The sequence below is a fragment of the Oncorhynchus nerka genome, linkage group LG12 (assembly GCF_034236695.1).
Source record: "Oncorhynchus nerka isolate Pitt River linkage group LG12, Oner_Uvic_2.0, whole genome shotgun sequence".
Lineage (NCBI taxonomy): Eukaryota > Metazoa > Chordata > Actinopteri > Salmoniformes > Salmonidae > Oncorhynchus > Oncorhynchus nerka.
Genome location: NC_088407.1, coordinates 15,508,618 through 15,528,421, shown reverse-complemented (window position 1 = coordinate 15,528,421; position 19,804 = coordinate 15,508,618). Strand labels below are relative to the sequence as shown.

General features: G+C 43.9%; 1 protein-coding gene across 3 annotated transcripts in view; it reads right to left on the bottom strand.

The window, feature by feature from the left end:
• Nucleotides 1-336: 336 nt before the first annotated feature.
• LOC115139036 (rho GTPase-activating protein 6-like) overlaps nucleotides 337-19,804 on the bottom strand; it is a 178,702-nt gene continuing 159,234 nt past the window's right edge. For 2 of the 3 annotated variants that reach the window (XM_065025273.1, XM_065025275.1), the window contains exons 6-13: nucleotides 17,394-17,604; nucleotides 10,320-10,375; nucleotides 9,328-9,478; nucleotides 7,799-7,947; nucleotides 7,041-7,214; nucleotides 6,344-6,432; nucleotides 5,115-5,356; nucleotides 337-3,381 (exon numbers count right to left, since the gene is read on the bottom strand). In XM_065025273.1, coding sequence (XP_064881345.1) covers nucleotides 2,999-3,381; nucleotides 5,115-5,356; nucleotides 6,344-6,432; nucleotides 7,041-7,214; nucleotides 7,799-7,947; nucleotides 9,328-9,478; nucleotides 10,320-10,375; nucleotides 17,394-17,604 — 1,455 coding nt within the window. In that variant the 3' untranslated portion in view covers nucleotides 337-2,998. The remainder of the gene's footprint in view (nucleotides 3,382-5,114; nucleotides 5,357-6,343; nucleotides 6,433-7,040; nucleotides 7,215-7,798; nucleotides 7,948-9,327; nucleotides 9,479-10,319; nucleotides 10,376-17,393; nucleotides 17,605-19,804) is intronic. The other variant, XM_065025274.1, reaches the window with a different exon arrangement.

The following is a 19,804-nucleotide window of genomic DNA, read 5'->3' as shown; positions in this document are numbered from 1 at the left end:
CTCTCGCTTGTTAAAGTATAGAATAGTAATTGGTTTAGCTACACCTTGAGGGACTCTGGCTTGTTAAAGTATAGAATAGTAATTGGTTTAGCTACACCTTGAGGGACTCTCGCTTGTTAAAGTATAGAATAGTAATTGGTTTAGCTACACCTTGAGGGACTCTGGCTTGTTAAAGTATAGAATAGTAATTGGTTTAGCTACACCTTGAGGGACTCTCGCTTGTTAAAGTATAGAATAGTAATTGGTTTAGCTACACCTTGAGGGACTCTGGCTTGTTAAAGTATAGAATAGTAATTGCCACGGTGAAGGATCTAAATATCTGTTTAGCAAGTACCACATGGAACAAGTATTGTTTAATTTCAACACAACTTAAAGTGATAAGAACACTAATATACATGCATACAAACATTTTAAAAAGTGACAAAATACTACATTTACATGGTAAGGAAGAGGTTATCATAAAGTAGAAGTTGCTTTAACAGGTGTGTCTCTTGTAGCCTATACACGGGCGTTCTCTCAATCTTCAGGTACAGTCTGAGGTTTACATACACTTAGGTTGGAGTCATTAAAACTCCTTTTTCAAACACTCCACAAATATTTTAACAAACTATAGTTTTGTCAAGTCGGTTAGGACATCTACTTTGTACATGACAAGTCATTTTACCAACATTTGTTTCCAGACAGATTATTTCACTTATAATTCACTGTATCACAATTCCAGTGGGTCAGAAGTTTACATACACTAAGTTGACTGTGCCTTTAAATAGCTTGGAAAATTCCAGAAAATGATGTCATGGCTTTAGAAGCTTCTGATAGGCTAATTGACATAATTTGAGTCAATTGGATGTGTACCTGTGGATGTATTTCAAGGTCTACCTTCAAACTCGGTGCCTCTTTGCTTGACATCATGGGAAAATCAAAAGAAACCAGCCAAGACCTCAGAGAAAAAAATTGTAGACCTCCACAAGTCTGGTTCATCCTTGGGAGCAATTTCCAAATGCCTGAAGGTACCACGTCAATCTGTACAGACAATAGTACACAAGTATAAACACCATGGGAACACGCAGCCGTCATACCGCTCAGGAAGGAGGAAGAAAATGTGTTCTGTCTCCTAGTACAAAATAATCTATATCCACAGTAAAACGAGTCCTATATCGACATAACCTGAAAGGCCGCTCAGCAAGGAAGAAGCCACTGCTCCAAAACCGCCATAAAATAGCCAGACTACGGTTTGCAACTGCACTTGGGGACAAAGATCGTCCTTTTTGGAGAAATGTCCTCTGGTCTGATGAAACAAAAATAGAACTGTTTGGCCATAATGACCATCGTTATGTTTGGAGGAAAAAGGGGAGGCTTGCAAGGTGAAGAACACCATCCCAAACGTGAAGAGCGGGGTGGCAGCATCATGTTGTGGGGGTGCTTTGCTGCAGGAGGGACTGGTGCACTTCACAAATAGTTGGCTTCATGAGGAGGAAAATGATATGGATATATTGAAGCAACATCTCAAGACATCAGTCAGGAAGTTAAAGCTTGGTCGAAAATGGGTCTTCCAAATGGACAATGACCCCAAGCACACTTCCAAAGTTGTGGCAAAATGGCTGAAGGACAAGAAAGTCAAGGTATTGGAGTGGCCATCACAAAGCCCTGACCTCAATCCCATAGAAAATTTGTGGGCAGAACTGAAAAAGGCCTACAAACCTGACTCAGTTACACCAGCTCTGTCAGGGGGAATGGGCCACAATTCACCCAATTTATTGTGGGAAGCTTGTGGAAGGCTACCCGAAACATTTGACCCAAGTTAATCAATTTAAAGGCAATGCTACCAAATACTAATTGAGTGTATGTAAACTTCTCACCCACTGGGAATGTGATTAAAGAAATAAAAGTTGAAATAAATTATTCTCTCTACTATTATTCTGACATTTCACATTCTTAAAATAAAGTGGTGATCCTAACTGACCTAAGACAGGGAATTTTTAGGATTAAATGTCAGGAATTGTGAAATACTGAGTTTAAATGTATTTGGCTATGGTGTATGTAAACTTCCGACTTCAACTGTCGGTCTGTACACAGCATTCTCTCTCCATCTATAGGTGGGTCTGTACACAGCATTCTCTCTCCATCTATAGGTGGGTCTGTACACAGCATTCTCTCTCCATCTATAGGTGGGTCTGTACACAGCATTCTCTCTCCATCTATAGGTGGGTCTGTACACAGCATTCTCTCTCCATCTATAGGTAGGTCTGTACACAGCATTCTCTCTCCATCCTCAGGTGGGTCTGTACACAGCTTTCTCTCTCAATCTTCAGGTAGGTCTGTACAGTACACAGCATTCCCAGAATCTTTAGGTATGTCTTTTTAAAATATTTTTTAAATGTAACCTTTATTTAACTAATGTCTTTAGTTGTAGAACATATCTACGGCCATATTGTCCCTGGTAGTTAATTCAAATGGTCCTGTGAAGTGGGGTAATAGGTCCCGTTCACAGCAGCCAGATGATGTATATACGAGGTGTGGTAAAGGTTGCCCTCTTGTGGAATAGAAAGAAGAGGCCCCAATTTCTTGTTTTTTGCATCAGAAGCCGAAGCAAAGAAGTTGAAGAGCTGAGTAAAAAGCTGTACTGTGATAAGGGATAGTGTACCATAACATAGTCTCCAGCCGCATCACTCGGAGTCCAAAGGAGATATAGGAACAATAGTAAAAAAATATATATAAAATTCCTTGGTAATGTTAGTCCCAAGCAGTGTTAGTATTTAAACAGTGTGTTTAGTATGTTTGGGTTGTGCTTGTCTGACACGTGTATATACCCTCTCTCTCATGGTCAGGTGACAGGCTACCACTGGACGCCCCCATAGAGTCCATGGTTCAACCACCTTCCATCAGCCTAGAAACTGGCAGAACCGACAAAAGCCCAGTGGGCTGCTCCAACGATTTCTAGTCCCAATCCGCCCCTGGAATGCACTCACCCCTCCACCGCACCCCCCAGTGTCGTGTCCTATCATACCATGGTCTCTGACCCCGAGCTCTTCCCTGTGAAGAAGTCCCAGAAATAACTGGAATGACTTGGAGATGGCTTCTCTCTATCCTCCTGGGGCGCCTGCCTCACCCAGACACTGTTAGCCACCTGTTTCTCTCTCTCCTCCTGGGGTGTCTGCCTCACCCAGACACTGTTATCCCCCTGTCCTCCCAGGCTGGAGCATGAGGCAGCCCCCAGGGTGAAGCTCAGATCTTCCCCAAGCGGAGCCCTCTGTTCCTGGGCATGGTAGCTGTCCTCTGGGTGGACTCTGGAGCTGCTAGAGGACTGGGACAGACTCAGGAGGTTGTGGTTGGAATGGAACTGTCTCATCTGGCCGATGGACTTGGACAGGATCACGTTGGAGCCTGTGGAGGGAGAGATGTGTTGTTATTCTACATATTTTCATTTAGAATGGTGTTACAATGTTATTTACAATGGTGTTTATTACAATGTTTTATAGATTGTTACTTTGTTGTTACAAAGTAATGTTGTTCCTTTGTTATTTAGAATGGTGCTACTTTGTTGTTACAATGATATTTATAATGTTGCTACTTTTATTAATGTTATTTAGAATGTTGTTACTTTGTTATTCAGAATGTTGTTACTTTTTATTTAGAATATTGTTACTTTGCTATTACAGTGTTATCTACAATGTTTGTTGATACAATGTTATTTAGAATGTTGTTATAATGTTATTTAGAATGTTATAATGTTATTTAGAATGTTGTTATAATGTTATTTAGAATGTTATAATGTTATTTGTTATAATGTTATTTAGAATGTTGTTATAATGTTATTTAGAATGTTGTTATAATGTTATTTAGAATGTTGTTATAATGTTATTTAGAATGTTGTTATATTTAGAATGTTGTTATAATGTTATTTAGAATGTTGTTATAATGTTATTTAGAATGTTGTTATAATGTTATTTAGAATGTTGTTATAATGTTATTTAGAATGTTGCTACTTTGTTGTTACAATGTTATTTAGAATGTTGTTTATTTGTTATTTAGAATATTGTTACTTTGCTATTACAGTTATCTACAATGTTTGTTGTTACAATTTTATTTAGAATGTTTTTACAATGTTTAGAATGTTGTTCATTTTATTTAGAATGTTGTTCCTTTTATTTAGAATGTTGCTACTTTGTTATTACAATGTTATTTAGAATGTTACTTTTTATTACAATGTTGTTCATTTTATTTAGAATGTTGTTCCTTTGTTATTTAGAATGTTGCTACTTTGTTGTTACAATGATATTTAGAATGTTGTTACTTTTTATTTAGAATATTGTTACTTTGTTATTTAGAATGTTGTTACAATATTATTTAGAATGTTGTTACAATATTATTTAGAATGTTGTTACAATGTTATTCAGAATGTTGTTACTTTGTTATTTAGAATGTTGTTACTTTGTTATTTAGAATGTTGTTACTTTTTATTTAGAATATTGTTACTTTGCTATTACAGTGTTATCTACAATGTTTGTTGTTACAATGTTATTTAGAATGTTGTTACAATGTTATTTAGAATATTGTTACTTTGCTATTACAGTGTTATCTACAATGTTTGTTTGTTTTTACAATGTTATTTTGAATGGTATTTCTTATTACAATCTTATCAATTGGTACGGTGTGTATTGTTATTATTATTATTATTATTATGTTAACCCTAACTCTAGCTTCCTGTCCACACCCCGGCTCAACGATAACCCTTATCCTAATACTAACTCTGTCTTAACAAAAGGCCCATCTCAATAGGTGGTCCAAATAAATTGGGGGGGGCTTTCCTCTTTTGTTCTCTATTGCTCCTCTATTGTTACTCAAACAAGGGGGAGGGCAATGAAATCCCAGATTGCCACCAGACCTAGTCCTTGAGGTTTGCAGTTGTGTTTAAAAAATACTATTTTGCTCAAAACCAATTGTTTACGCTTAACTACGTGTACTTTACTGTATTTATGGGGTTTTGTTTTTCAACAGGAAAAGTTAAAAAAAAATAGCTGGAGTGTGTCTTTAACCCTAAGCCTAGCCGTAACCATAGCAACAGAACAAATAAGGGTGTGGCAACAGAGGTGTCCCCTCTATGACCCGCGACTTACGTTTCTTGTTGTTGTGGTGTCGTAGCACCTCCAGGTTAAAGAACACCTCACTGGTCAGGCTGCCGTCCCCGGGCCCGTCAGGGTTGAAGAGGGGAGAGGGGGGCTCCAGGGGGGACAAGTTGAAGAGTGGCGAGGGGGTCTCCAGGGGTGACAGGCTATCACTGAATGACCCCACAGAGTCCAGAGACACCCCCGTGTCCCGCCGACTCCCCGTAGAATCTACTGTCCCCACCGCCAGGTGACTGTCACCGTGGGAGGGAGGGAGGAGAGGGAGGACAGGGGGAGGGAGAAGGAGGAGAGGAAAGAGAAGGAGGAGAGGAAAGAGAGGGAGGAGAGGGGGAGGGAGAAGGAGGAGGGGAAAGAGAGGGAAGAAGGGGGAGGGAGAAGGAGGAGAGGAAAGAGAGGGAGGAGAGGGGGAGGGAGAAGGAGGAGAGGAAAGAGAGGGAGAAGAGGGGGAGGGAGAAGGAGGAGAGGAAAGAGAGGGAGGAGAGGGGGAGGGAGAAGGAGGAGAGGGAGGAGAGGGGGAGAAGGAGGAGAGGAAAGAGAGGGAGGAGAGGGGTAGGGAGAAGGATGAGAGGAAAGAGGGAGGAGAGGGGGAGGGAGAAGGAGGAGAGGAAAGAGAGGGAGGAGAGGGGGAGGGAGAAGGAGGAGAGGGGGGGAGAAGGAGGAGAGGAAAGAGAGGGAGGAGAGGGGGGAGAAGGAGGAGAGGAAAGAGGGAGGAGAGGGGGAGGGAGAAGGAGAGGGAGGAGAGGGAGAAGGAGGAGAGGAAAGGGGGAGGGAGAAGGAGGAGAGGAAAGAGAGGGAGGAGAGGGGGAGGGAGAAGGAGGAGAGGGGGGGAAGGAGGAGAGGAAAGAGAGGGAGGAGAGGGGGGAGAAGGAGGAGAGGAAAGAGGGAGGAGAGGGGGAGGGAGAAGGAGAGGGAGGAGAGGGAGAAGGAGGAGAGGAAAGGGGGAGGGAGAAGGAGGAGAGGAAAGAGGGAGGGAGAAGGAGGAGAGGAAAGAGAGGGAGGAGAGGGAGGGAGGAGAGAGTATTTTATTATTCACGTTGCAGGAAGACTTGCAGCGCTGGTGATAAAGGCAGACATACATTCAATAAACACACAACACTGGGATTCAGAGACAACTGAAGGGCTGATCCAGGACCAGTTTGGCCTTTTAGATCATAATAAATAAAAATAGACAGGGGAAACCTGATCCACGCTCCTACTATGGGCCCTGACATGAAACATACCTGAGTTTCCTGCGGAGAAGATAGTCGATGATGTCAGGATCTGTCTGAATGAGACTCATCAGCACCTCTTGTTGGAGCTCTGCTGACACCTGGGGAGAAGAGGACAGGAGATTTACACACACACACACACACACACACACACAACCCCCTTACCCCCACAGCCCCACACACACAACCCCCTAACCCCCACAGCCCCACACACACAACCCCTTACCCCCACAGCCCCCACACACACACACACACAGCCCCCTTACCCCCACAGCCCCACACACACAACCCCCTTACCCCCACAGCCCCACACACACAACCCCTTACCCCACAGCCCCACACACACAACCCCCTTACCCCCACAGCCCCACACACACAACCCCTAACCCCCACAGCCCCACACACACAACCCCCTTACCCCCACAGCCCCACACACACACACACACACACACAGCCCCTTACCCCACAGCCCCACACACACAACCCCTAACCCCCACAGCCCCACACACACAACCCCCTTACACCCACAGCCCCACACACACAACCCCTTACCCCCACAGCCCCACACACACAACCCCCTTACCCCCACAGCCCCACACACACAACCCCTTACCCCCACAGCCCCACACACACAACCCCCTTACCCCCACAGCCCCACACACACAACCCCTTACCCCCACAGCCCCACACACACACACACTCTTGGTACCGTGAATAGTCGCTCATAGTTCTGTATAAGTTGCAGGGTGACGTTGATGATGGCGGCGCTGTCCTCGATGTCCATGGCGTGAGGACTCATCTCCCCTCCACCCCTCTCCCCCTGCAACAGGTTGGGACCAAATATCACCGCCAGGTTAGTTGCTGTCATCTTGTTGCCTAGGAACTGCAGAGAGAGAGTGAGAGGGGGGGTTAGGGGGAGAGACCACATATTAGGTCTACCTACTGTGTAGGCTAGGCTAGCTACAGTACAAGCTACAGAGAGAGAGAGAGAGACGGACACAGAGACAAAAAGAGAGAGAGACCGCGAGAGACATAGAGAGAAAAAAGAGAAAGAGAGTTAAGAGGTTTAAGTTTGAACCCAAAATCCATTATGTTTGCCTCTTGGAGGGAGGGAGGGAGGGAGGGAGGGAGGGAGGGAGGCTGACTTGTTGAGGATGGACAAATGCTGTCAGAGAGAGAAAAATATATATAGAAACAGACATAAGCTGACAGGGAAAGAGATAGACAGGTGAACAGAATGATAGACAGGTGAACAGAATGATAGACAGGTGAACAGAATGATAGACAGGTGAACAGAATGATAGACAGGTGAACAGGATGATAGACAGGTGAACAGGATGATAGACAGACACATGAAGTGTGTAAGAGGATGTGGAAGCGACAAACACACACACACACACACACACACACACACACACACACACACACACACACACACACACACACACACACACTCTAGACACTAACCACCTGGTCCTGTGGTCCTGTGGTGTCCTGTGCGTGGCTCTGTACGGTGTGTAACAGGGTGAGGAGGCGGAGCAGGGTATCACAGTTACAGGCCGGTAACAGGTAGAGGAGCAGCTGGAGGTACAGGAACTGGTCTGTCCCTTGCAGAACTACAGGGCAGATGAGGGGAGACCGAGGGGACAGAGATGGGTTAGATACCCACAGAGAGGACAGAGATGGGTTAGATACCCACAGAGAGGACAGATGGGTTAGATACCTAACCCCACAGAGAGGACAGAGATGGGTTAGATACCTAACCCCACAGAGAGGACAGAGATGGGTTAGATACCCACAGAGAGGACAGAGATGGGTTAGATACCCACAGAGGGGACAGAGATGGGTTAGATACCCACAGAGGGGACAGAGATGGGTTAGATACCCACAGAGGGGACAGAGATGGGTTAGATACCCACAGAGAGGAAAGAGATGGGTTAGATACCCACAGAGAGGAAAGAGATGGTTTAGATACCCACAGAGGGGACAGAGATGGGTTAGATACCCACAGAGGGGACAGAGATGGGTTAGATACCCACAGAGAGGAAAGAGATGGGTTAGATACCCACAGAGGGGACAGAGATGGGTTAGATACCCACAGAGGGGACAGAGATGGGTTAGATACCCACAGAGAGGAAAGAGATGGGTTAGATACCCAAAGAGATGGGTTAGATACCCACAGAGGGGACAGAGATGGGTTAGATACCCACAGAGGGGACAGAGATGGGTTAGATACCCACAGAGAGGAAAGAGATGGGTTAGATACCCACAGAGGGGACAGAGATGGGTTAGATACCCACAGAGAGGAAAGAGATGGGTTAGATACCCACAGAGGGGACAGAGATGGGTTAGATACCTAACCCCACAGAGGGGGCAGAGATGGGTTAGATACCCACAGAGAGGACAGAGATGGGTTAGATACCTAACCCCACAGAGGGGACAGGGATGGGTTAGATACCCACAGAGATGGGTTAGATACCCACAGAGGGGACAGAGATGGGTTAGATACCTAACCCCACAGAGGGGACAGAGATGGGTTAGATACCCACAGAGAGGACAGAGATGGGTTAGATACCTAACCCCACAGAGGGGACAGGGATGGGTTAGATACCCACAGAGATGGGTTAGATACCCACATAGAAGACAGTGATGGGTTAGATACCTAACCCCACAGAGAGGAAAGAGATGGGTTAGATACCCACAGAGAGGACAGAGATGGGTTAGATACCCACAGAGAGGAAAGAGATGGGTTAGATACCCACAGAGGGGACAGAGATGGGTTAGATACCTAACCCCACAGAGAGGACAGAGATGGGTTAGATACCCACAGAGAGGACAGAGATGGGTTAGATACCTAACCCCACAGAGGGGACAGGGATGGGTTAGATACCCACAGAGATGGGTTAGATACCCACATAGAAGACAGTGATGGCATTAGATACCTAACCCCACATAGTGTGCGGGGGGAGGGATTAGGGGTAGGGTGTGTGTCGTACGGTTGGCGTGGAGGAAAGCAGAGTAGAGCTCTCTAGGCAGTAGAGGGTCAGGCATGTCTCTGAGGAACTCCTTCAGCAGGGCTGCTACGTCATGGACACTGGTCTCTTCTTCCAGACACACATCTGTCCCCATGTCAAAGTCCTCACGCAGCTGAAACACACATACAAATCAGAACCAGACATACACATAAACAAGTTAACATGCACCGGCCACACACACAGTAAATAAAAGGTCAGTTTCCCGTGTGATGATGCTTTGAAAACAGAAAATGACAGGGATCAACGGCCCTGCGTATACAGACGAGGAGAAATACACCTGTCACAACATCAACACAACATCATTACACCCAGTAGGTATAAATCACTACAGTACATCATTACACCCAGTAGGTATAAATCACTACAGTACATCATTACACCCAGTAGGCATAAATCACTACAGTACATCATTACACCCAGTAGGTATAAATCACTACAGTACATCATTACACCCAGTAGGTATAAATCACTACAGTACATCATTACACCCAGTAGGTATAAATCACTACAGTACATCATTACACCCAGTAGGTATAAATCACTACAGTACATCATTACACCCAGTAGGCATAAATCACTACAGTACATCATTACACCCAGTAGGTATAAATCACTACAGTACATCATTACACCCAGTAGGTATAAATCACTACAGTACATCATTACACCCAGTAGGTATAAATCACTACAGTACATCATTACACCCAGTAGGCATAAATCACTACAGTACATCATTACACCCAGTAGGCATAAATCACTACAGTACATCATTACACCCAGTAGGTATAAATCACTACAGTACATCATTACACCCAGTAGGCATAAATCACTACAGTACATCATTACACCCAGTAGGTATAAATCACTACAGTACATCATTACACCCAGTAGGTATAAATCACTACAGTACATCCATGTAATGTGGATATTTTTATTTATTTAAATTGCCTCACCTGCCGAACTCTCTTTATGGAGCTGCCAACACGAAAGATCCCCACAGTTTGTAGCCCTGAGAAGACACAGTTGACATTTTTTAAAAAGTGCAACATTTTTAACAGTTAATTGTAACGGTCTTGAGACGACAGACACTGGGAGACTGGAAGCAAGTACAGGGTGATGATTTAATAATAAATACACATGAAACAAAGCAAACACAGCATCTGGACAAGAGAAACAAAACCACATCAATGCAGACCCTGGGATGAAACTGAGGAAGTGACAGATATAGGGGAGACAATCAATAACGTGATGGAGACCAGGTGAGTCCAATGAAGCGCTGGTGCGCGTAACGAGGGTGACAGGTGTGCGTAATGATGAGCAGCCTGACGACCAACGGCGCCAGAGAGGGGGAGCGGGAGCAGACGTGACATTAATAACAGTTGGTGGTTCATTGTATCCTCTGTGTCTCACCCAATAGGCTGTAGTGATATAACTGGACACAACCCTAACCTGTGTTACGAATGGATTCCTATGATGAAGGTAGAGCCAGAAGAGGGCAGCCCTCTGACACTGCATCCTCTCTAGGATTATTTTGTATGTTCCTGCCTTCTAGGCAGTTTGTCATGGCCACTGCGCATTGCTTTGGGGTTTTAGGCTGGGTATCTGTACAGCACTTGTAACCTAACCTAGCAGTCGGAGCAAGACGCCTGAGGAAAACAGAAGTGAGGTTGAAAATACTGTATCCTGGAAAACTAGAAACATGCGCTTTAAAAATGCTGATGTAAAAATGTCTTGATATACAGACACATCTACACACACTTTAGTAAATATAGATCACAAATTGATTGCTCTGGTTTATGCCAAAAGACCAAAGAAAGGAAAAGAGCACATTATAAATGATACTCAGGCTTTATGAAGGCCCGTCATATTCAAATCCAACATTTGTTTAGTCTTGGAACGTATGGACTATTCACATGCAATTGGCTCAGATTCTATTTTCAGACTTCTGGAAAGCCTTTGACACAATTGGCTCAGATTCTATTTCCTTTTCAGACATCTGTAAAGCCTTTGACACAATTGGCTCAGATTCTATTTCCTTTTCAGACTTCTGTAAAGCCTTTGACACAATTGGCTCAGATTCTATTTCCTTTTCAGACATCTGTAAAGCCTTTGACACAATTGGCTCAGATTCTATTTTCTTTTCAGACTTCTGTAAAGCCTTTGACACAATTGGCTCAGATTCTATTTTCTTTTCAGACTTCTGGAAAGCCTTTGACACAATTGAACGGATTTCTCTTTCGGTCTCCCAACTTTTTGGTTTCGGGGGAAAATGTTATCGAAGTCATTCGCATGTTTTACGAAGATATAAATAGTTCTGTGATACGAAACCTTAATACATCCAAAAGACGTGTACTACCCAATTTAGCCTTTAAAAAAAATACATTTTGGTTGTGGAACTTCCATCTCTAGATATTCTGAATAACGCCCATTTGTATGGCTTATCTAGTTTTGATAGAGAAATCCAAATTCCCCAACAGGCTGACGATACTACTCTTTGCATAGATAATAAACAGGTTAGTGGAGGTAGTTGAGGTAATATGTACATGTAGGTAGGGGTAAAGTGACTATGTATAGATAATAAACAGGTTAGTGGAGGTAGTTGAGGTAATATGATAATAAACAGGTTAGTGGAGGTATGTGTACATGTAGGTAGGGGTAAAGTGACTATGTATAGATAATAAACAGGTTAGTGGAGGTAATATGTACATGTAGGTAGGGGTAAAGTGACTATGTATAGATAATAAACAGGTTAGTGGAGGTAATATGTACATGTAGGTAGGGGTAAAGTGACTATGTATAGATAATAAACAGGTTAGTGGAGGTAGTTGAGGCAATATGTACATGTAGGTAGGGGTAAAGTGACTATGTATAGATAATAAACAGGTTAGTGGAGGTAGTTGAGGTAATATGTACATGTAGGTAGGGGTAAAGTGACTATGTATAGATAATAAACAGGTTAGTGGAGTATAGTAGTTTGAGGTAATATGTACATGTAGGTAGGGGTAAAGTGACTATGTATAGATAATAAACAGGTTAGTGGAGGTAATATGTACATGTAGGTAGGGGTAAAGTGACTATGTATAGATAATAAACAGGTTAGTGGAGGTAGTTGAGGCAATATGTACATGTAGGTAGGGGTAAAGTGACTATGTATAGATAATAAACAGGTTAGTGGAGGTAGGTAATATGTACATGTAGGTAGGGGTAAAGTGACTATGTATAGATAATAAACAGGTTAGTGGAGGTAATATGTACATGTAGGTAGGGGTAAAGTGACTATGTATAGATAATAAACAGGTTAGTGGAGGTAATATGTACATGTAGGTAGGGGTAAAGTGACTATGTATAGATAATAAACAGGTTAGTGGAGGTAGTTGAGGTAATATGTACATATAGGTAGGGGTGAAGTGACTATGTATAGATAACAAACAGGTTAGTGGAGGTAATATGTACATGTAGGTAGGGGTAAAGTGACTATGTATAGATAATAAACAGGTTAGTGGAGGTAATATGTACATGTAGGTAGGGGTAAAGTGACTATGTATAGATAATAAACAGGTTAGTGGAGGTAATATGTACATGTGAGGGGTGAAGTGACTATGATAGATAATAAACAGAGAGGACATGTAGGTAGGGGTAAAGTGACTATGTATAGATAATAAACATAGTTGAGGTAATAACATGTAGGTAGGGGTAAAGTGACTATGTATAGATAATAAACAGGTTAATGGAGGTAATATGTACATGTAGGTAGGGGTAAAGTGACTATGTATAGATAATAAACAGGTTAGTGTAATATGTACATGTAGGTAGGGGTAAAGTGACTATGTATAGATAATAAACAGGTTAGTGGAGGTAGTTGAGGTAATATGTACATGTAGGTAGGGGAGTGACTATGTATAATATGTACATGTAGGTAGGGGTAAAGTGACTATGTATAGATAATAAACAGGTTAGTGGAGGTAATATGTACATGTAGGTAGGGGTAAAGTGACTATGTATAGATAATAAACAGGTTAGTGGAGGTAGTTGAGGTAATATGTACATGTAGGTAGGGGTAAAGTGACTATGTATAGATAATAAACAGGTTAGTGGAGGTAATATGTACATGTAGGTAGGGGTAAAGTGACTATGTATAGATAATAAACAGGTTAGTGGAGGTAATATGTACATGTAGGTAGGGGTAAAGTGACTATGTATAGATAATAAACAGGTTAGTGGAGGTAATATGTACATGTAGGTAGGGGTAAAGTGACTATGTATAGATAATAAACAGGTTAGTGGAGGTAGTTGAGGTAATATGTACATGTAGGTAGGGGTAAAGTGACTATGTATAGATAATAAACAGGGTAGTTGAGGTAATATGTACATGTAGGTAGGGGTAAAGTGACTATGTATAGATAATAAACAGGTTAGTGGAGGTAATATGTACATGTAGGTAGGGGTAAAGTGACTATGTATAGATAATAAACAGGTTAGTGGAGGTAATATGTACATGTAGGTAGGGGGTAAAGTGACTATGTATAGATAATAAACAGGTTAGTGGAGGTAATATGTACATGTAGGTAGGGGTAAAGTGACTATGTATAGATAATAAACAGGTTAGTGGAGGTAATATGTACATGTAGGTAGGGGTAAAGTGACTATGTATAGATAATAAACAGGTTAGTGGAGGTAATATGTACATGTAGGTAGGGGTGAAGTGACTATGATAGATAATAAACAGAGAGGACATGTAGGTAGGGGTAAAGTGACTATGTATAGATAATAAACAGGGTAGTTGAGGTAATATGTACATGTAGGTAGGGGTAAAGTGACTATGTATAGATAATAAACAGGTTAATGGAGGTAATATGTACATGTAGGTAGGGGTAAAGTGACTATGTATAGATAATAAACAGGTTAGTGGAGGTAATATGTACATGTAGGTAGGGGTAAAGTGACTATGTATAGATAATAAACAGGTTAGTGGAGGTAGTTGAGGTAATATGTACATGTAGGTAGGGGTAAAGTGACTATGTATAGATAATAAACAGAGAGTACATGTAGGTAGGGGTGAAGTGACTATGTATAGATAATAAACAGGGTAGTGGAGGTAATATGTACATGTAGGTAGGGGTAAAGTGACTATGTATAGATAATAAACAGGGTAGTTGAGGTAATATGTACATGTAGGTAGGGGTAAAGTGACTATGTATAGATAGTAAACAGGGTAGTTGAGGTAATATGTACATGTAGGTAGGGGTAAAGTGACTATGTATAGATAATAAACAGGTTAGTGGAGGTAATATGTACATGTAGGTAGGGGTAAAGTGACTATGTATAGATAATAAACAGGTTAGTGGAGGTAGTTGAGGTAATATGTACATGTAGGTAGGGGTAAAGTGACTATGTATAGATAATAAACAGGGTAGTTGTAGGTAGGGGTAAAGTGACTATGTATAGATAATAAACAGGTTAGTGGAGGTAGTTGAGGTAATATGTACATGTAGGTAGGGGTAAAGTGACTATGTATAGATAATAAACAGAGAGTACATGTAGGTAGGGGTGAAGTGACTATGTATAGATAATAAACAGGTTAGTTGAGGTAATATGTACATGTAGGTAGGGGTAAAGTGACTATGTATAGATAATAAACAGCAAGTAGCAGCAGTGTAAAAACAACGGGGGTCAATGCAAATAATCCAGGTGGCCATTTGATGAATCGTTCAGCAGTCTTATGGCCTGGGGGTAGAAGCTGTTCAGCAGTCTTATGGCCTGGGGGTAGAAGCTGTTCAGCAGTCTTATGGCCTGGGGGTAGAAGCTGTTCAGCAGTCTTATGGCCTGGGGTAGAAGCTGTTCAGCAGTCTTATGGCCTGGGGTAGAAGCTGTTCAGCAGTCTTATGGCCTGGGGGTAGAAGCTGTTCAGCAGTCTTATGGCCTGGGGGTAGAAGCTGTTCAGCAGTCTTATGGCCTGGGGGTAGAAGCTGTTCAGCAGTCTTATGGCCTGGGGGTAGAAGCTGTTCAGCAGTCTTATGGCCTGGGGGTAGAAGCTGTTTAGCAGTCTTATGGCCTGGGGGGTAGAAGCTGTTCAGCAGTCTTATGGCCTGGGGGTAGAAGCTGTTCAGCAGTCTTATGGCCTGGGGGTAGAAGCTGTTCAGCAGTCTTATGGCCTGGGGTAGAAGCTGTTCAGCAGTCTTATGGCCTGGGGTTAGAAGCTGTTCAGCAGTCTTATGGCCTGGGGGGTAGAAGCTGTTCAGCAGTCTTATGGCCTGGGGGTAGAAGCTGTTCAGCAGTCTTATGGCCTGGGGGTAGAAGCTGTTCATCAGTCTTATGGCCTGGGGGTAGAAGCTGTTCATCAGTCTTATGGCCTGGGGGTAGAAGCTGTTCAGCAGTCTTATGGCCTGGGGGTAGAAGCTGTTCAGCAGTCTTATGGCGGGGGTAGAAGCTGTTCAGCAGTCTTATGGCCTGGGGGTAGAAGCTGGAGCCTTTCGGACCTACTCTTGGTGCTCCGGTTCCACTTGCCATGTGGTAGCAGAGAGAACATTCTATGACTTGGGTGACTGGAGTTTTGGCAATGTTTTGGGCCTTCCTCTGACACGCCTAGTATAGAGGTCCTGGATGGCAGGGAGCTTGGCCTCAGTGATGTTCTGGGCCGTACACACTACCCTCTGTAGCGCCTTACGGTCGGATGCCGAGAAATTGCCATACCAGGCGGTGATGGTGCAGATCGATGGTGCAGCTGTAGAACTTTTTGAGGATCTGGAGACCCATGCCAAATAATTTCAGCCTCCTGAGGGGGGAAAGGCGTTGTCGTGCTCCTCTTCACGACTGTCTTGGAGTGTTTGGACTGTGACAGTTTGTTGGTGATGTGGACAAGACCTTTCTTGACTTCATGTGGAAAAATAAGTCTCACAAACTGAAGAAGTCAGTAATATCACATTTTAAACATCTGAAGGTCTGGAAGTGTTTTTGTTGACATAAATAACACTTTCATGATCAATTGGTTGAAGAGATATTTGGTCAAATACAGAATCAACTTGGTATTTCATCTCCAAACAATGTGTTTCATAAGTTGGGAGGTCTTACATTTTTACTGAAATGTAATTATCTTCCCAAAAGATGACCTGCTAAATTGTCTAGCTTTCACCAACAAGCTTTAATGCCCCGGAAAATATGTTTCCTGCACAACTTTGTGGAATAATTCAGACATAACTGTATGGGAAAAGTAATTGTTCAGCTGGCATGAAAGGAATATTGACTTTGTTCTTAATGTGTTCCACAACAGAGGTCTTATTTTGTATGAACAATTTATAACATTGAATTAGTTTCCAATACCTTTCCGAGAGTTTATTTCTGTGATCAAAGCCATTCCCAGTGGTCTAACTATATTATGAAAACTCATCTTAGCGTTGGTGACGATCACAGAGTTTTATCTAGAACTCAGCTTGGAAGGCAGGGCCTACTTGAGAAATCTTGTTATAGCAAGTACGTAAGACACATTTTCCAATTCACGGAACCAATTTACACCTCGAGGTAAAACATTTTGGAACATGTTGATTCCTGAAAAAGCTTGGTTGATGCCTTACAAATACTGTATACCAGACACATTTACGGAAGATCACTTTAAGACTCAGTATATAATTCTATGTTGTCCAAATGTTTTGATATCAAGTGTTTTCATATTATGTGTTTTCTGTGACAAAGAACATTTTACGCTCTTGTTCTATGAATGTTTATTTAATTAATGAATTAATGTTTTATTTAATTTACATTTTTGTACCCCTTTTTCTCCCCAATTTCGTGGTATCCAATTGTTTTTAGTAGCTACTATCTTGTCTCATCGCTACAACAACTAGTGGTTAGAGCGTTGGACTAGTAACCAGAAGGTTGCAAGTTCAAATCCCCGAGCTGACAAGGTACAAATCTGTCGTTCTGCCCCTGAACAGGCAGTTAACCCACTGTTCCTAGGCCGTCATTGAAAATAAGAATTTGTTCTTAACTGACTTGCCTAGTTAAATAAAGGTAAAATAAAAACAAACACTCACCGTGTCTCTCTATGTGACAGCAGCAGCGTTCCACCACACGGGGGACCTGTTTATAGATGGGGTTGAGGCTGAGCTTGGTCTGGGTCCGCCCCCCGGCTCCGGCTGCAGTCTTCTTCAGCTCCAGCTCTGCAGGGTGGGACAGCTGTAGCGCCTCCAACAGGCGGGACTGACTCTCTACAAGATCTGAGATGCAGTCCACTGATAGGCCACCCTGTAAAAGGGGAAGATGGGAAGAGAGACAACAAAAGAGAGAGAGACAGAGACAGAGAGGGGGAGAAAGAGAGAGTTGGAGCATTTAAAGTTAGATTATAGATTATAAGGGAGAGGGAATAGAGGGGATGAGAATGGATAGAGCAGGAGAGGAAAGAAATAAGAGGGAGACAAGAGAGTGAGGGAGAGATTAGACACAGGAGGGAGGAAGAGAGACAGGAGGGTAGAAGAGAGACAGGAGGGAGGAAGAGAGACAGGAGGGAGGAAGAGAGACAGGAGGGTGGAAGAGAGACAGGAGGGAGGAAGAGAGACAGGAGGGAGGAAGAGAGACAGGAGGGTGGAAGAGAGACAGGAGGGAGGAAGAGAGACAGGAGGGTAGAAAGAGAGACAGGAGAGAGGCAGGAGGGTAGAAAGAGAGACAGGAGGGAGGAAGAGAGACAGGAAGAGAGACAGGAGGGTAGAAGAAAGACAGGAGGGAGGAAGAGAGACAGGAGGGAGGAAGAGAGACAGGAGGGAGGAAGAGAGACAGGAGGGAGGAAGAGAGACAGGAGGGTGGAAGAGAGACAGGAGGGAGGAAGAGAGACAGGAGGGAGGAAGAGAGACAGGAGGGAGGAAGAAAGACAGGAGGGAGGAAGAGAGACAGGAGGGAGGAAGAGAGACAGGAGGGAGGAAGAGAGACAGGAGGGAGGAAGAAAGACAGGAGGGAGAAGAAAGACAGGAGGGAGACAGGAGACAGGAGGGAGGAAGAGAGACAGGAGGGTGGAAGAGAGACAGGAGGGAGGAAGAGAGACATGAGGGAGGAAGAGAGACAGGAGGGTAGAAGAGAGACAGGAGGGAGGAAGAGAGACAGGAGGGTAGAAGAGAGACAGGAGGGAGGAAGAGAGACAGGAGGGGGGAAGAGAGACAGGAGGGTGGAAGAGAGACAGGAGGGAGGAAGAGAGACAGGAGGGAGGAAGAGAGACATGAGGGAGGAAGAGAGACAGGAGGGAGGAAGAGAGACAGGAGGGAGGAAGAGAGACAGGAGGGTGGAAGAGAGACAGGAGGGTGGAAGAGAGACAGGAGGGAGGAAGAAAGACAGGAGGGAGGAAGAGAGACAGGAGGGGGGAAGAGAGGAACATTTTAAGAGAGTTTATGGATATAGAGTAATGAGAGAAAGTGTAGGTGGGAAACGAGCGAGTTAACAAAGGAACCTTGTTATACACATTGATCTATATGGTGCAAACTAATGCGCGGCATGGCATTTCTTTGGCGCGGCAGTCCTGGAGGGAATGCACAGCCGTACAAGTGCTCAGTTTAGAGGGAACGTTGTTATACACATTTGATCTATATAGCGCAAACTAATGCGCGGCATGGCATTTCTTCGGTGCGGCAGTCCTGGAGGAAATGCACAGCCGCGCACATGCGCAGTTTAGAGGGAACATTGTTATACACATTGATCTATATAGCGCAAACTAATACGCGGCATGGCATTTCTTCGGTGCGGCAGTCCTGGAGGAAATGCACAGCCGCGCACATGCGCAGTTTAGAGGGAACGTTTTACATTTACATTTACATTTAAGTCATTTAGCAGACGCTCTTATCCAGAGCGACTTACAAATTGGTGCATTCACCTTATGACCTCCAGTGGAACAGTAGTGCATCTAAATCTTTTCAGGGGAGGGGGTGAGAGGGATTACTTTATCCTATCCTAGGTATTCCTTAAAGAGGTGGGGTTTCAGGTGTCTCCGGAAGGTGGTGATTGACTCCGCTGTCCTGGCGTCGTGAGGGAGTTTGTTCCACCATTGGGGGGCCAGAGCAGCGAACAGTTTTGACTGGGCTGAGCGGGAACTGTACTTCCTCAGTGGTAGGGAGGCGAGCAGGCCAGAGGTGGATGAACGCAGTGCCCTTGTTTGGGTGTAGGGCCTGATCAGAGCCTGGAGGTACTGAGGTGCCGTTCCCCTCACAGCTCCGTAGGCAAGCACCATGGTCTTGTAGCGGATGCGAGCTTCAACTGGAAGCCAGTGGAGGGAGCGGAGGAGCGGGGTGACGTGAGAGAACTTGGGAAGGTTGAACACCAGACGGGCTGCGGCGTTCTGGATGAGTTGTAGGGGTTTAATGGCACAGGCAGGGAGCCCAGCCAACAGCGAGTTGCAGTAATCCAGACGGGAGATGACAAGTGCCTGGATTAGGACCTGCGCCGCTTCCTGTGTGAGGCAGGGTCG